General features: G+C 37.7%; 1 protein-coding gene across 1 annotated transcript in view; it reads right to left on the minus strand.

Moving 5' to 3' along the window:
* LOC112016524 (mediator of RNA polymerase II transcription subunit 15a) overlaps positions 1-17,815 on the minus strand; it is a 73,577-nt gene that overhangs the window by 31,500 nt on the left and 24,262 nt on the right. Inside the window, 1 exon segment of the mRNA XM_065764353.1 lies at positions 15,551-15,783. Coding sequence (XP_065620425.1) covers positions 15,551-15,783 — 233 coding nt within the window.

The raw sequence follows: 17,815 nt of genomic DNA on the forward strand, positions 1-17,815 counted from the left end.
CCTATGGGGAAACTAGATACTTACAGAGAAATGAAAGCGTTAGAAAGAACCAAGGCACTGCATGGTCCTCGAACTCAGGCCTATGGGGAAACTAACCGCTCAGCTATAAACTCAAACCTATGGGGAAACTAGATACTACAGAGAAATGAAAGCGTTAGAAAGAACCAAGGCACTGCATGGTCCTCGGACTCAGGCCTATGGGGAAACTAAGCCGCTCAGTATACCTGGGTATTAGACAGAATCCAAGATATTGCATGGTCCTCAGACTCAAACCTATGGGGAAACTAGATACTTACAGAGAAATGGAAGCGTTAGACAGAACAAGGCACTGCATGGTCCTCGGACTTAGGCCTATGGGAAACTAACCGCTCAGCTATACCTGGGTACTAGACAGAACCAAGATATTGCATGGTCCTCAGACTCAAACCTATGGGAAAACTAGATACTTACAGAGAAATGGAAGCGTTAGACAGAACCAAGGCACTGCATGGTCCTCGGACTCAGGCCTATGGGGAAACTAACTGCTCAGCTATACCTAGGTACTAGACAGAACCAAGATATTGCGTGGTCCTCGGACTCAAACCTATGGGAAACTAGATACTTACAGAGAAATGGAAGCGTTAGACAGAACTAAGGCACTGCATGGTCCTCGACTCAGGCTTATGGGGAAACTAACCGCTTAGCTATACCTGGGTATTAGACAGAATCAAGATATTGCATGGTCCTCGGACTCAAACCTATAGGAAAACTAGATACTTACAGAGAAATAGAAGCGTTAGACCGAAACAAGGCACTGCATGGTCCTCGGACTCAGGCCTATAGGAAAACTAACCGCTCAGCTATACCTGGGTACTAAACAGAACCAAGGTATTGCATGGTTTCAGACTCAAACCTATGGGGAAACTAGATACTTACAGAGAAATGGAAGCGTTAGACAGAACCAAGGCACTGCATGGGCCTCGGACTCAGGCCTATGGGGAAACTAACCACTCAGCTATACCTAGGTACTAAACAGAACCGAGGTATTGCATGGTCCTTGGACTCAAACCTACGGGAAACTAGATACTTACAGAGAAATGGAAGCGTTAGACAGAACCAAGGCATTGCATGGTCCTCGGACTTAGGCTTATGGGGAAACTAACCGCTCAGCTATACTTGGGTACTAGACAGAACCAAGGTATTGCATGGTTTTCAGACTCAAACCTATGGGGAAACTAGATACTTACAGAGAAATGGAAGCGTTAGATAGAACTAAGGCACTGCATGGTCTTCGGACTCAGGCCTATGGGGAAACTAACCGCTCAGCTATACCTGGGTACTAGACAGAACCAAGCTATTGCATGGTCCTCAGACTCAAACCTATGGGGAACTAGATACTTACAGAGAAATGGAAGCGTTAGACAGAACCAAGGCACTACATAGTCCTCGGACTCAAGCCTATGGGAAAACTAACCGCTTAGCTATACCTGGGTACTAGACAGAACCAAGGTATTGCATGGTCCTTAGACTCAAACTTATGGGGAAACTAGATACTTACAGAGAAATGGAAGCGTTAGAAAGAACCAAGGCACTGCATGGTCCTCGAACTCAGGCCTATGGGGAAACTAACCGCTCAGCTATACCTGGGTACTAGACAGAACCAAGGTATTGCATGGTCCTCAGACTCAAACCTATGGGGAAACTAGATACTTATAGAGAAATGGGAGCGTTAGACAGAACCAAGGCATTGCATGGTCCTCGGACTCAGGCCTATAAGGAAACTAACTGCTCAGCTATACCTGGGTACTAGACAGAACCAAGGTATTGCATGGTCCTTAGACTCAAACCTATAGGGAAACTAGATACTTACAGAGAAATGGAAGCGTTAGAAAGAACCAAGGCACTGCATGGTCCTCGAACTCAGGCCTTTGGGGAAACTAACCGCTCAGCTATACCTGTGTATTAGACAGAATCAAGGTATTGCATGGTCCTCAGACTCAAACCTATGGGGAAAATAGATACTTACAGAGAAATGGAAGCGTTAGACAGAACCAAGGCACTGCATGGTCCTCGGACTTAGGCCTATGGGGAAACTAACCGCTCAGCTATACCTGGGTACTAGACAGAACCAAGGTATTGCATGGTCCTCAGACTCAAACCTATGGGAAAACTAGATACTTACAGAGAAATGGAAGCGTTAGACAGAACCAAGGCACTGCATGGTCCTCGGACTCAGGGCTATGGGGAAACTAATCGCTCAGCTATACCTAGGTACTAGACAGAACCAAGATATTGCATGGTCCTCGGACTCAAACCTATGGGGAAACTAGATACTTATAGAGAAATGGAAGCGTTAGATAGAACTAAGGCACTGCATGGTCTTCGGACTCAGGCTTATGGGGAAACTAACCGCTCAGCTATACCTGGGTACTAGACAGAACCAAGGTATTGCATGGACTTCAGACTCAAACCTATGGGGAAACTAGATACTTACAGAGAAATGGAAGCGTTAGACAGAACCAAGACACTACATAGTCCTCGGACTCAAGCCTATGGGGAAACTAACCGTTTAGCTATACCTGGGTACTAGACAGATCCAAGGTATTGCATGGTCCTCGGACTCAAACCTATGGGGAAACTAGATACTTACAAAGAAATGGAAGCGTTAGACAGAACCAAGGCACTGCATGGTCCTCGGACTCAGGCTTATGGGGAAACTAACCGCTCAGCTATACTTGGGTACTAGACAGAACCAAGGTATTGCATGGTCTTCGGACTCAAACCTATGGGGAAACTAGATACTTACAGAGAAATGGAAGCGTTAGATAGAACTAAGGCACTGCATGGTCTTCGGAGTTAGGCCTATGGGGAAACTAACCGCTCAGCTATACCTGGGTACTAGACAGAACCAAGGTATTGCATGGTCCTCAGACTCAAACCTATGGGGAAACTAGATACTTACAGAGAAATAGAAGCGTTAGACAGAACCAAGGCACTACATAGTCCTCGGACTCAAGCCTATGGGGAAACTAACCGCTTAGCTATACCTGGGTACTAGACAGAACCAATGTATTGCATGGTCCTCGGACTCAAACCTATGAGGAAACTAGATACTTATAGAGAAATGGGAGCGTTAGACAGAACCAAGGCATTGCATGGTCCTCGGACTCAGGCCTATAAGGAAACTAACCGCTCAGCTATACCTGGGTACTAGACAGAACCAAGGTATTGCATGGTCCTTAGACTCAAACCTTTGGGGAAACTAGATACTTACAGAGAAATGAAAGCGTTAGAAAGAACCAAGGCACTGCATGGTCCTCGAACTCAGGCCTATGGGGAAACTAACCGCTCAGCTATACCTGGGTATTAGACAGAATCAAGGTATTGCATGGTCCTCAGACTCAAACCTATGGGGAAACTAGATACTTACGGAGAAATGGAAGCGTTAGACAGAACCAAGGCACTGCATGGTCCTCGGACTTAGGCCTATGGGGAAACTAACCGCTCAGCTATACCTGGGTACTAGACAGAACCAAGGTATTGCATGGTCCTTAGACTCAAACCTATGGGGAAACTAGATACTTACAGAGAAATGAAAGCGTTAGAAAGAACCAAGGCACTGCATGGTCCTCGAACTCAGGCCTATGGGGAAACTAACCGCTCAGCTATACCTGTGTATTAGACAGAATCAAGGTATTGCATGGTCCTCAGACTCAAACCTATGGGGAAACTAGATACTTACGGAGAAATGGAAGCGTTAGACAGAACCAAGGCACTGCATGGTCCTCGGACTTAGGCCTATGGGGAAACTAACCGCTCAGCTATACCTGGGTACTAGACAGAACCAAGGTATTGCATGGTCCTCAGACTCAAACCTATGGGAAAACTAGATACTTACAGAGAAATGGAAGCGTTAGACAAAACCAAGGCACTGCATGGTCCTCAGACTCAGGCCTATGGGGAAACTAACTGCTCAGCTATACCTAGGTACTAGACAGAACCAAGATATTGCGTGGTCCTCGGACTCAAACCTATGGGGAAACTAGATACTTACAGAGAAATGGAAGCGTTAGACAGAACTAAGGCACTGCATGGTCCTTGGACTCAGGCTTATGGGGAAACTAACCGCTTAGCTATACCTGGGTACTACACAGAATCAAGATATTGCATGGTCCTCGGACTCAAACCTATAGGAAAACTAGATACTTACAGAGAAATAGAAGCGTTAGACCGAACCAAGGCACTGCATGGTCCTCGGACTCAGGCCTATAGGAAAACTAACCGCTCAGCTATACCTGGGTACTAAATAGAACCAAGGTATTGCATGGTTTTCAGACTCAAACCTATGGGGAAACTAGATACTTACAGAGAAATGGAAGCGTTAGACAGAACCAAGGCACTGCATGGTCCTCGGACTCAGGCCTATGGGGAAACTAACCACTCAGCTATATCTAGGTACTAAACAGAACCGAGGTATTGCATGGTCCTCGGACTCAAACCTATAAGGAAACTAGATACTTACAGAGAAATGAAAGCGTTAGGCAGAACCAAGGCATTGCATGGTCCTCGGACTCAAGCCTATGGGGAAACTAACCTTTCAGCTATGCCTGGGTACTAGACAGAACCAAGGTATTGCATGGTCCTCGGACTCAAACCTATGGGGAAACTAGATACTTATAGAGAAATGAAAGCGTTAGGCAGAACCAAGGCATTGCATGGTCCTCGGACTCAGGCCTACAGGGAGACTAACTACAAAATATCCCAAGTTAGGAAAGGATCAAGCCCCACCTAGCCCTTGAGACGCAAGAGAGCTCGAATTCTGTGTGGATTAATTCTCACCAACCTTCATCCTTTATATAAGGCTTTCCGGGGGGATGGTTTCTCCATACTCCATGAACTTCCCAACACAAACAGAAAACACGCCCTTTCAGCTCCCCAAGCCCCTTTAATAACCCCGCCGGAATTGTGTCCGGAGTTGGCAGATATGGGGCGGCTTTGGGCGGGTGTGAGGACATCCGTGCTGAAAGCCGTTGTGACCGCAGCCCCCACTGGGCTTCCGGCGCGGCAGAGTCTAGGCGTAACACTGACAGTGCCGTACGTGGTGGCTAGGAGGGATGTCGCTGAAGTACCTAATGTCTCTCCCCGGAGCGCACCCCCGACGGAGGAGACGCGCGAACTCGTGTCATGGCTGTTGCCCGAGCGTTGCCGTCTCCAACGGCCAACGCTCATGAGGATTGGAGAGAATCAAGGGAACATCACGGGGGAGGGCGTCCCGGTGGCCCTGCATCTGCTCCTCGCTTTGTTCAAGCTCCGCCGCACCGAGAAAGGAGTTGTTGGTGGCCTTGAAGCAAGCCAGCCTCAGCCACCTTCCCCCATCTTATTGTCAAGTTCTTCCATTCTCTTGTTGCCAATAAGAGCATGAGTTGACACTTCCCTCTAGCTAGTTTTAGGACGGGTCCACCTGGGCGTCTTATTGTAGAACTAGCTTGTAGGAATAGTTTTAAAACACGCCTGCCTGAGCCTCTGATTGTACATTGTAACTTTTTGTTTAATAAAGTAATGTGCAGTTTTTTTTCTTTTTTTATTTCTGTTGGATCTTCTACTTTGAACTTTTATCTTTTTGCAACGTCTGTTTGGTTTTTTTTTTTTTTTTTTTTTTGCATCACCACCAATCTTTCGTAGAACGATTACTTAGAATGATTGCCTGTTGCGCCGGCCAGTGCACTAATCCTCCCCACAGACGGCGCCAATTGTAGGGTCAGTTTTTGTTGCCCAAGCCTAAAGGATATGGGTTAAAGGCCCAACGAACCCAGAACAATGAATTTGTAGAGAGTGGATCGAAGGTTTAGGCGCTGGCCGGCGTTCACGAAGCATGAACTCTTTTCTTTTATTGAAAGGTACTAAGACTAGTTTACAACTGGGGGATGCTCCTCGGCCCATGGCCGAGGAGGTTTTTTCTTCCCCCCACCCAAAAAAACCCCCTTTTACACTTTGCTTCCCTTCCTTATATATCTCTCACTCTCCCCCTTCCTTCTTCCTTCTGTCGATTATCTATTGGCCTTCTCCTTGACCGTCTATCCCATCAAAGGTCATATCCGTGCTCAAGTGGTTCACCCTGATCGATGTTGCCCTGTCAAGGGGTTACATCCCCATTAATGCGGCCAGGAGGGTCAGGTGAGCGTATTCAATGCAGAGGTGACAGTCCACCCAGGGCTCGCTCCTTCGCCGTGCTTCTGCCGCCGATGCGTGGCACCGGGCCCTTCTCCTCCTCGGATATTCGAGGAGTCCTGTGGTGGGGCGGCCTTCGTGTTTTTCCGAGGTTTCGGACGACTGAGGACAGGGTCGTCCTCGGCGTGGGCCATTTGGGCCTGGTTTGAAGTGGGCCGAGGCTACCCGATTTTCTGGCCCCACAAGAGTAATAAGCCAAGTTTATTCTCCAAGTTTCACTCCTATGCACAAACACAATAAACCAAAATAGTTAGTGTAGGAATGAGGGGGATATGTTAGCTTGATCACATACCATCAATTCAATTCAAATGAATCAGGGATACATATCAACCTCTTTAAAAATTGTGCAAAAAAGAAATTGATTGAAAACAAAAGATAGAAAACACCATTTACATACATTTGAAAAGATGAGTATTGTCCTTTGGAAAACATCATGACTTTTTGGAAAAATTCTCGTTTTAAAACAAAAGGAATTTTAGGAAAATGAATTTTGAAAAATGGATTCTCTCTTGAAATTTTATGAAAAAAAGGCTTTTGAGGGGAAAACATAAAGAAATAGCAATTTTATATTTTTTTAAAAAAATATTTTTTATGCACTTTAGAAACCATATCCAAGATTAAAATCAAAACTATTCAAGAAAAGGGATTTGTTTTAAGAAAATTGTTTCCATGTTTTAGAAAAAAGAAAAGAAAAGATGGTTTTGGTCCTTTTGGAAGTAAAAATCCATGGTTTCTGTTTATTTTTTAAAAAGAGAGTTTTATTTTGACTTCTTAAGATTTATTTTGAAAATGTCATTTATTGAAGCTTTAAAAATGCTTAAAATGTTTGCATCTTTTAAAGACTTATTGAAAAGGGATGGTTATTGGAGTATTTTTTAACATTTTAAGAGGTTTTCTTGAATCAAACTTCTCATTGTTAGGTGATTTAGGGTGAGAAGGAAACAAGGGAAATAAATAGGGCTTAATGCAAAGACATAAAGCAATAAAGGAATGTAAATACATATATATATATATGAATTTAAAGACATAAAGTAAATGAAATCTTCCTTAAATAGAGTTTGGTTACCCCCACTACTTTTTTAACTAGATATGTCATTCTATTTTAAATATATAATGACAAGTAGTAGTGGGTTTTAATCTCCACCTTTTATTTAATTAGTTGATGATATGACAGTTTTTATTAAAACAAAATAAGATTCTAGTTAAAAAAGTATTGGAGGTTAACCAAACCCCCTTGAATAAACCTTTACACCTACGAAAAATCAAATATGGTGGTGCATAAGGATAGACCTCCACTCACTACATTGATTTTGGTGTTAGAGATTAGTCTAAGAAGACCTACCTTAACTAAATCTTTAAAATCATAGTCGAACCAAAATGGTGGTGCGCAAGGACTAATCTCCACTCACCATATTAGTTTAGGATGTGAAGATTTACCAAGGTGTGAGGTTGATTTTTCCTTTAAATCCATTAGATTTAGTATGTCTATGTGCAAAAGAAGGTGAATACATTCACACATGGCATATACTCATGTCAAGTATAAAGGAAAACACAACTATAAAAACGGAATCTATTCCTAAAGATATAGCTCCCTTTGTTTCACGTGATGCGGTGTAATTTTTTTTTTCAATTTCATTTGTTAGGACATATGTGGAATTTGTTATGAACATATGTCATATAGAATTGGCTAATCCTTTGACAAAATGCACTTTACTTGTAATTAGGCAGATCTAGGATGTGTTCAATACTTTAATGAACAAGAGTTCAAGTCCAAGTATTGAAGCCATGCAAATCTGTCCAAGAATCAAGTGAAAAAGTGTTGTTCATTAAAGCTCGACAGATGTATCTATCGAGATTTAATAGTTGAGGCTCGACAGATAGCTCGACAGCTGTATCTATCGCAAATTACGAAATTCAAATTTTCAGATCTGTTTTTCATGCATATCCAAGTTATTTGTGTATGGTTTGTTTTCTCACAACCCTAGACATATATAAAGATTATTTTAAGGGCCGTCTCACTTGATGCAACCGGACGCAACTTGATGCAAAGTGATTATTCACTCAAATTATGACCAGAGACAATTTGCCCTAATTCATCTTTCTCTTGAAGAAGCTGCTGCATTTAAACGCCATAAGGTTTTGTAACCAAGGAGTTTCTTGATCTTCATCGTATGGATGAACTGAAAAACTTTGCAGCCAACATCCTTCTTAAGTTGGTGTGTAAGTTGGTGTATTAGTCACGTACTAGGATCTGTGCATCGATTAGTTAGTCACGTACTGGGAGTCGTGCATTGAAAGGAGAGATTGTCACTACATTTCAAGTCCAATTGGGTATTAGGGTAAGGGTTCACCTGTAGGTTCGTATTACGTATTGGGATTCCTTTTACTTGTAATCACTTGTTTTAATAATAGTTGATTCTCAGAAGTAATGACCTTAAATTCACCCGGTAGGGTTTTTCCTCGGTGGTTTTCTCCATTCATAAACAAATCACCCATGTCAAATTTAATTTCTGTAGCAATTACTTATTTGGTAATTTGTTTGTACTACCACACGCATTGCATGCAAATGAACCTAATTAATTCACTTGACTAATTAATTGGTTAATTTACTTAAGGGGTCAATACATTCTTGGCCTATCATCATTTAATAAAATAGGCCTCCGGATTTGGATTCTCAAAAAGAAAGAAAAAAAAAACTATAAAAAAGGGGAAAAAAAACAGTAATAATTTAAATAAAATAAATTTAAAGTGCATAAATTAATTGACATAAATGTAAAATGCTTGAAAAATAAATGACATAATGTAAAGAGTATAAAAGTAAATGAAATAATGTAAAGAGCAAGAATTTAAATTACTTAGATTTAAAGAATATAAACAAATCACTCATATCAAATTTAATTTCTGTAGCAATTACTTATTTGGTGATTTGTTTGTGTTACCACGCGTATTGCATGCAATTGAACCTAATTAATTCACTTGACTAATTAATTGGTTAATTTACCTAAGGGGTCAATACATTCTTGGCCTATCATCATTCAATAAAATAGGCCTCTGGATTTGGATTCTCAAAAAGAAAAAAAAAACTATAAAAAAGGAAAAAAAACAGCAATAATTTAAATAAAATAAATTTAAAGTGCATAAATTAATTGACATAAATGTAAAAAGCTTGAAAAATAAATGACATAATGTAAAGAGTATAAAAGTAAATGACATAATGTGAAGAGCAAGAATTTAAATTACTTACATTTAAAGAACATAAAAGTAAATGACATAAATATAAAAAGCAAGAATTTAAATGACTTAAATGTAAAGAGCATATATTCTTTAAAAAAAGAAGAAGTAAAGAGCATAAATGTAAAGAACAATTTAAATGAATATAAAGTAAAAGGGTATAAGAAAAGAGATTAAATTTTGCAAAGATGTGGTGTAAAACTTATATTTTACCCCTCCAATCCTAACATGCCACATCATCTTATTATATATTTAAGAATAAGTACAATCACACCCAATCAATTATAATACTCATATATAAATCCAACCAAATTGGGATTTTATTGAGATGCTATTAGACGTATTAGGATGTATTAAATTTAAGTCAAATGCTGATGTGGCAATCACTTATTAGATGGTGTAAAACATGACTTTTACAACATATCCTTACCAAATTCAAACTTATAAAAAAAATGTTAATATGTAGATTTAGAGAATATTTACATCATAAAAATTAAAGGGAGATGGAGCTAGAGTAGTAGCTACATTGCCCTAGCTCCGAGAAGAACTTTGGAGGCTCACCTATGGGTTTTGGAGGGTTAAAAATGAGAGAAAAGGGGGCTGGAATTTTTGGGTTTCAAGACTAGTATAGAAATGGAATAGAGAGGATAAATCTAGCGAGAATACTAGACAGGTTGGATAAGGAGGGGAATTTTTGTGCTTTTTTCTTCATGATTTTCCCAAGGAAATAGGGGGTATCTATACAAAAAAATGTGAGTAGTGGGATCCCCATGAGGGGTGCACCCACTAGGGCAGGAGGCTCCTTATGAGGGATCATGTTGCCACCTCATCTTTTTCTAGATGCTTATCCACTCTTCCATTTTCAGTTTTCTGATTTTTCTTCTTTTTTGACCCTATTTTGAGCTATTTTATGGAGTTCTTCAAGAGATTGGAATTCTTCAAACATGATATTTATGGGAAGTTCTAAATGTCTAGTTTTCATAAGTTCAAGCATCATGTAATTTTGAGCTACAGTTGTTGAGATATTGCACTTGGAAGTAAGGTGACGTAGTGAAGAATCTGCATGGCACTTTTCTTGAAAAATTAATTCCTCCTAATCCGAAGGGGATATTGATCATAATTCAATGTAGTCTAAGCCGTTCACATTCGTTGTGGCTGGATTCGTACTGACTATTTCCCAAAAACGCCCAAAAATAGCTCTTTTACCTGAAAAATAATGAAATAATATTTTTAATTAGGATTTTTATGTTTTCTTGATATTTCATTCGTTTCAACTCTGATTTTGGCCCGTGAATTATCTTTTTGAAGATAATTTTAGGTTATTTAATATGATATATATATATATATATATATATCTAGATTGGACGGTCATATTGTTTGGTCAAATTTTTGACTAATCCTAGTTAGGTTTAGTCAACGTTGGTCAAACTTAGCCAAAAATGACAAATTTGGGATTTTGAACCCCTAGGTTATTAAAATGGTTTTATCCAAGACTTGATTGAGATTAAAAAAAAGACTTTTCTCATGTAATTCCTTATTACATGAATACGGTATCACTATATATAGAATAATGGCTACCTTAAACTTTGTTCTTATTTGGATATTTAGGGAAATCTATTTTATCATGATTTAGGTAATTTTTTGGCTGAACTTTTTTTTTTGGTCAATCTATGAGGAAATACCTTTTGGGAATTTGCTAAATTTAAGGATTTGGTCAATCAACTCTATGGTCAAATTGCTTTTTCATGGTGTCGAAAGTTAGTCCATGAATTTGGGCAAATATAGCATATCAATTAAGTTTTTTTTTTTTCTTTTTTTTTTTTTTTTTTTTTTGGGTGTGTTAATGGTTGTTTACCTAACTACCCTTCCCTTCACTGTTGGAGCTAAAGTGCAGTTTGGATAGAGAGTAAAGTTGCGTTGCGTTTTACTTGTTGCGTTTTCTTCCTCTTTTTTTTTTTTTTTNTTACCATTAACTATTGGGTTTTTAGGTGTGGTTGCTCACCCATTGTCTAATTCATTTTAATTATCTAGTTATTTTGGGCCATCCTAGCTAATAAGGTAGGATAAAGTTTCAAACCAAAAATTCTTAAACTCAAAAGCTCAATACACACACACACACACACACACACACACACACACACACACACACACACATATATAACATGTGATATTATTTACATAGAATATATACATGCAACATGTGAGGATACTTATAAATATTTCTGTGGATATTATCTACAATGTTGCAAAGTAATATATAAATAGCTAACTCGTGAATATTACGTAGCAAATATAGCATATGAGAAATTTAAAGGACTTAGAGTGTAATTGTGTTACATTTCTCCTTTAAAAGTAATTTGAAGCAATATTTATTCTTCAAGAATCATTCTCATGTTAAAACAACATCAACCCAAAATAGTTAGTTTAAGAAAGGTAAAAAATGTTGACTTGATTGGATGCTATTAATTCAATTGATGTGAAAAAGAAATATTTAAGAATTATTTGTTCTTTGATTTCTTTTGTTTTGTTTAGTTTATATGCATCTCTTAGCTTCTGTTTAAGATAGTTTTTACATATATAGGTTAGAAGTCAATAAGATAACATGTTTTACAGCTTTGTTAGTTCAATTACATTAGTAGCATTTGAATGCTTAGTTGAACACATGAACATTGTTAATAATAGTATCATGCATTTGATGAATATGTGTACTAGTGATGATGCAATGACGTAAGTAAGATAAGTAGATGCATTACAATATTAACATGCATATATGGTATGAGAAGAATGTGGTGAACATGTGATGAACATGAAAGGTTGATGATGCTTACTGCCCTTGGATGATATGAGATGTTTGTTGTCTTGTAATCATGTTTTGCTACCCATGTGATGATGATGCTAGTTTATATGCAAGCATGATGTAGTATGATGATATGTGTTATACCATGAGATGGAGTATGAGATACCATACTCAAATGAATGTTAGGATATATGTTTAAATGAGATGAAGACGTCATGTTTGGGTGATAAGATGAAAGCTGCAATGTGATATGCCAAGCCTAGATGGATGTTAAAGTGCATGATTAGATATATTTTGGGATAAAACTAGTGTGTATGTGGTTGCGCGAATGTGTGATAGGATAGCCTAATAGAGGACCTTTTGATAGAATTATGATATAAAACACCATGAGTAGAGGCCAACCCACAAGTCGGGCAAAGTTGGGTGCTTAATACCTTCCCATCTCTATACCTTAACTTTGAACACAGACTCTAAATAGATCAAGCCCTTTATAAGGGGCACAAATATGCTTCCTAAATCTAATCTAGTGGAGACCCTATAAACCCTCCGCCTCTAGTCCACTCAGCTGAGACTTATTTCTTAGAGCATGGTAACCATGCGCAGTAAAAAGGAGTCAAACTGCCCAAAGGCACTGGCGCCACAATGACCAAGCATGTAAATCAAGGTATAAACCTTCACACATACACAATCAAGGTATAAAAGAATATACATAATCATCCAAGCACCAAATATCGCATCCCACTAAATACGTAAACACGCCAATACATATTTCAAATGAATCAATACAATACATGCCTAATCTAGAGAGCCAAGATTAATCTCATGCCTAAATCATCATATACATATTCAAAATCACATAAATAGGCTTTAGAAAATGTAGATCTAGAAAATACCGAAAGAGGAATCCATGATAGTGCATGTATTTGCATATGTAAGCACATAGTTATATATGGAAGCATAGAAATAAAAGAAAATCATGTGATTAGTACACTAGTTTTTATATGTAAATAATATACTAATCCCAGTAATCATGTAGAAAACCATATATAAAACATGATAATCACAAAGCAAAACATGACATTTATTTGATTAAATGAAACCCTAGACTAATAAAGCAATAAAATGGGTAATAGGCTTACTTAAGGGGCAGTTAAGAGGCGGATGAAGGCTTAAATGTGTGCTGCAATTTATAGGAAAAAAAAAAACATTTTTGTAGTCTAGCTTAAGTTGGAAATGATGAGAGGTATTAGTAGCTGATGATGAAATGCTTGAGGGAGGGGTGAATATTTAAAGTGGGATGGAGTGGGACTTACAATTTGTTTGGTTGAGGTGAAAACAAGAGGGAGACAAAAGTGGGGAGAAAACTCCTTTTCTCTTGTTTGGTTGGGAGTGGAAATTAAAGAGAAAAATGGTGGTTTCGAGTATATGCCACCCGAGCCTACCAAATTACAATCTCTCCAATTCAAAAAGAAAATAGGGAGAGAAAATGAGTCTTCAACCATAATTACCTAACTACCCTTCCCTTCACTGTTGGAGCTAAAGTGCCAGTTTGGATAGAGAGTAAAGTTGCGTTGCGTTTTACTTGTTGCGTTTTCTTCCTCTTTTTTTTTTTTTTTGCCAGATTTTTTGACTTTTTGGGGACAAAAATTACTGTGCATGAACAGTGTGTGCACTGTTTACGCACAGTTCATGTACTGTTCATACATTAAAAAAATTAAAAATGGAACCCACGATACTATTCATCTATTTAAAAATTATTTTGCTACAGTGTTTTCAGCAATAATCAATTTTCAATAACTTTCAGTAACAATAAGTTGTATCCAAACGAACCCAAAGTGTAACTACCCATGAGTATTGTTTCAATCAAGTTGCTACATTAATGCTATTGTCTTCATCAAGCTAGGTCATTTTATTGTTGAGTGATGTTGCATTGCAATTAACGTTCACCAAAGCTTGTTTTTGTTTTTGGTACTGTAGTCAAGCTAGTTTACTAAGGTTCTTTGGCTAAATTTCTTGGGGGAAAAAGAAAATATAACAAAGGGAATAATGGGGAGAGAGGTGTAACAAGGAAAAAGTCATGCATGTGGACCTTTTCCAACATTCACACGTGTATGGCAGCATATGAAGGCCTAATGTTTCCCTTATATATATATATATATATAGTGGGTTAGGAGGTAGAGAGTGTTAGGAGGTAATAGAGGGTGTGAGAAGATTATGGGAACTGGTTAAGAAAATATAACGCTAAAGAAATATAGAAAATTTCTTGAAAGCATGGAATAAAACAGAGAACTAGATACAACAAACTGACTGATATTATTAGATTCAACAAACTCTTTACACAAATCATAAGAATTTCTGAAGGAGGCTATATTCTACCTTTACAATGATACAAAGTAGTTATTTATAGACTACAAAACTCAAAACAAATTCAGATACAATTTACAATTAGCTTTACATAAGATGGTAGGGGTTTGACTTGTGATTGATAGGAGTTGAAGGAAGTAGGGGCCTACTTGGAGACATATCTGCTACTGGATAAGGTTTTTGCAGGGGCAATAAATGTTTCTGACATATATGGATAAGGCCGAGCTGCTTCAAGACGTTTCTAGGACCTTTTTTTTTTTTTTTTTTAAAAAAAAAAAAAAAAAAAGTGGAACGAAAAAAACATAGAAGCACATACTATACCATGGGCAAAGGTGTTAAAGCAGTACAGCCCAGCCCCCCACCCCCCAAAAAAAAACAACAATGGAAAAGAGAAAAATGGAAATATATTTCAATTGAATTCCTTATATTTGAACCCACAACATCACTCCATTACCCTTACAAGGAAAGGAAATGGAATTTGGGCTAGAACTCATGAGCCTACTCATATCACATTTTTTTTTTCTCATTCTTTTTTTGATAAGTATACTCATTTATTTTTCATAACCTATTTTAATGGTAAAAGCAGTCCAACAGATGCTAAACATACAAATTCTACTGCATATAGCATCCACCTATCCCCATAGACCCCACCAATAAAACAAAGGCAACATTACGTTTCAAATGTCACAAAAATAACATCTTTAGACATTTTAACAGGAATTACACATCCATGTCCAAAAGGAAAAAAAAATCGCACACACACATATATAAATATATCTATGTTTCTGTATATGTACATATGCATGTAAGTATGCGTACACCATGTGCGTATATATGCCATGAAGATACGTGAAACAATGATTTCAGTGTCAAAAACACAACACCAAAGAAAGAAGCAGGGTGGATTAAAATGTAAATAAAACCATGCACATAATTCTTTAATGTTCTTACCTGCATCTGGGGACTTATTACTATTGCCAGCAGAGTTGGATGGCAAAGCATTGCCTATAGGATTCTGAGACTTAGTTTCCATTGCAAGCATTTTCAGAGATAATTTTCGTAGATAATTTGTCTGGCTTGTAGCAGCAATATAAATCTTTTCCTCAAACCTTATAGCAATTTTCCCGAGTTCATGTAATCCCTCTTGACCAGAAACAGGGAGATGCCTCTTCAAAGTTTCCATTCTATACACAAAAGGAGATACTCTTATTATGTTACTGACCATACAAGCGCGATTAAGCTATTCAAGAAAATAAGTCCCAAGTTGGTAAACTATGTTGACAGTGCGGAACTTAAAGCAACAAAATGTGAAAAGAAACCACATAAAATTTCATGAAATTATTTTTTTTGATAGGTAAATAAAATTTCATGAAATTTTAAAAATATAGACAAAAACCCAATATTTTTTTCTCTGAAAAAAAATTAACAGTAGCACTTGATTGTTCAAGGTTCACTATGGTAAATCTGTCAACAGAAAATGTTTTCCTAGTCAACTAACTTGATACCTTGCTTTCCATATTTTAGACCCCTAAGTGTTCCTCAACGAATTGTATTCCTAGCACTTTATTTGGGTGATGCATTCAGGTGTTTTGTTTCCTACTCCTAATATAGCACTACTAGTTCTTGTAGTCAACTCCCATGATACGACATTTGCTTTGAATGTCATATCCAATTCTTATACTTGTAGATGCATTAGTCATATTTCCAAGAAATTTTATTTTTCTTCATATGAGGATCATCAACACTTACCACAAGCCTTTCTGACATTACTTTGAATATTTGTTCTCTTCTTTTTCCAGTTATGCCCTTCCTTAGTTTTTTCTAATAATTAACTGCAGTAAAATATTGGTTATGGTATGAAAAGCTACTACGAACACATGCTTTATCAAGCTCATATACGGAATGAGTAGCTAAGCATGGACCCTTTATTTGGGGTGCCATAACCGTGTCATAACAGTGCCCTATCTGCTATCTCATGTTAGAATTTTTCAAAAATTGCTCATATCGCCATATTGTACCCACACCCATGTCCATGCGTCCTAGATGAGTAGAGAGACACAAGTCCTCCCAGCCAGATCCTAACAGAAATGTTAAAGCAAAAAACGCATTCCATATATGAGCTTGATAAACCAGAGCCACTAACAATTGCTAGGAGGCACCGGTTTTGATGGCTTGTGCTTGGAAAATTTTGTCATACCAATTACCAAACACTTTAAAATGTTTTTCTGTATAATGTGTTCAAAAGAAAATACTTTGATGTAAAATTGCATTTGTTTTTAGAGTAAAACGAACAAAGCGTTAATTCAGTCATACACAATATTCAAAATGTCAAACGAAAGAAAATGAGAAACCAAGCATATAAAGACTCAAGCTTGGTGTTTAGAATAGCTTCGTTTTTTTTCACTAGTTTATTTTGTTTAAAATGTTTATTATTTAAAGGTACAGGAGTACTCAGAAAAATGAAAGGCTTTCAAAATCTTTACCTATGAAATAAGTTGGCTTATTTCCATTTTTGAACCTAACCAAACAGGGTAACAAGTGTGTGTATGTTACAGCTTATTTTGGTGAGTTATTTCCCCCAGCTTGTTAGATAAAATTTTATAGAGCATTACTTTTTTTTCTTCTTAGTATAGCTAAATAAATCCTTACTAATTAAAACGGATAGCACTTTTAAAAGTAAGCAATCTAAAATGGAAACTTAGTCTTTCACATGATTACTGGTTATGCTGGACCTAGTCTTATGTTAAAGTAAGCTACTAATGTCATCACATGGGGATGTTTTACATCTACGTGATATCCCAAAAGGACAAGTTACAATTAGAGCTCCCACATACTTGCGCACTTTCAATGTGTTATTCATTGCACTTCTACTACATAGCGCCCTCACAATCTTGATGGGGGGTCTCTAAGAATTACTCTTTGGTGCAGACTGTGGGCTAGCTTTTCAGTTAAACTGTGTTCTTGAATGTGTGTGGCATTAAAAGTGAAGTTTGTAAGAAGGTAATCTTCAAGTGTTCCACAGTAAATTCTACCCCCAGCTCTATATTTGGGTGATGCACTAAGTCTTTTGTTTCCAACTCATAATACAGCATTATTAGCCCTTGTATAGTCAACTCCCATGATACAATACTTTCTTTCAATGTCATATCTGATTCTTATACTTGTAGATGCTTTGCCAAATTTCCCAGGATATTTATTTTTCTTCATATGAGGATC

This window comes from Quercus suber, unplaced genomic scaffold (assembly GCF_002906115.3).
Source record: "Quercus suber isolate HL8 unplaced genomic scaffold, Cork oak 2.0 scaffold_22, whole genome shotgun sequence".
Classification (NCBI taxonomy): Eukaryota; Viridiplantae; Streptophyta; class Magnoliopsida; order Fagales; family Fagaceae; genus Quercus; species Quercus suber.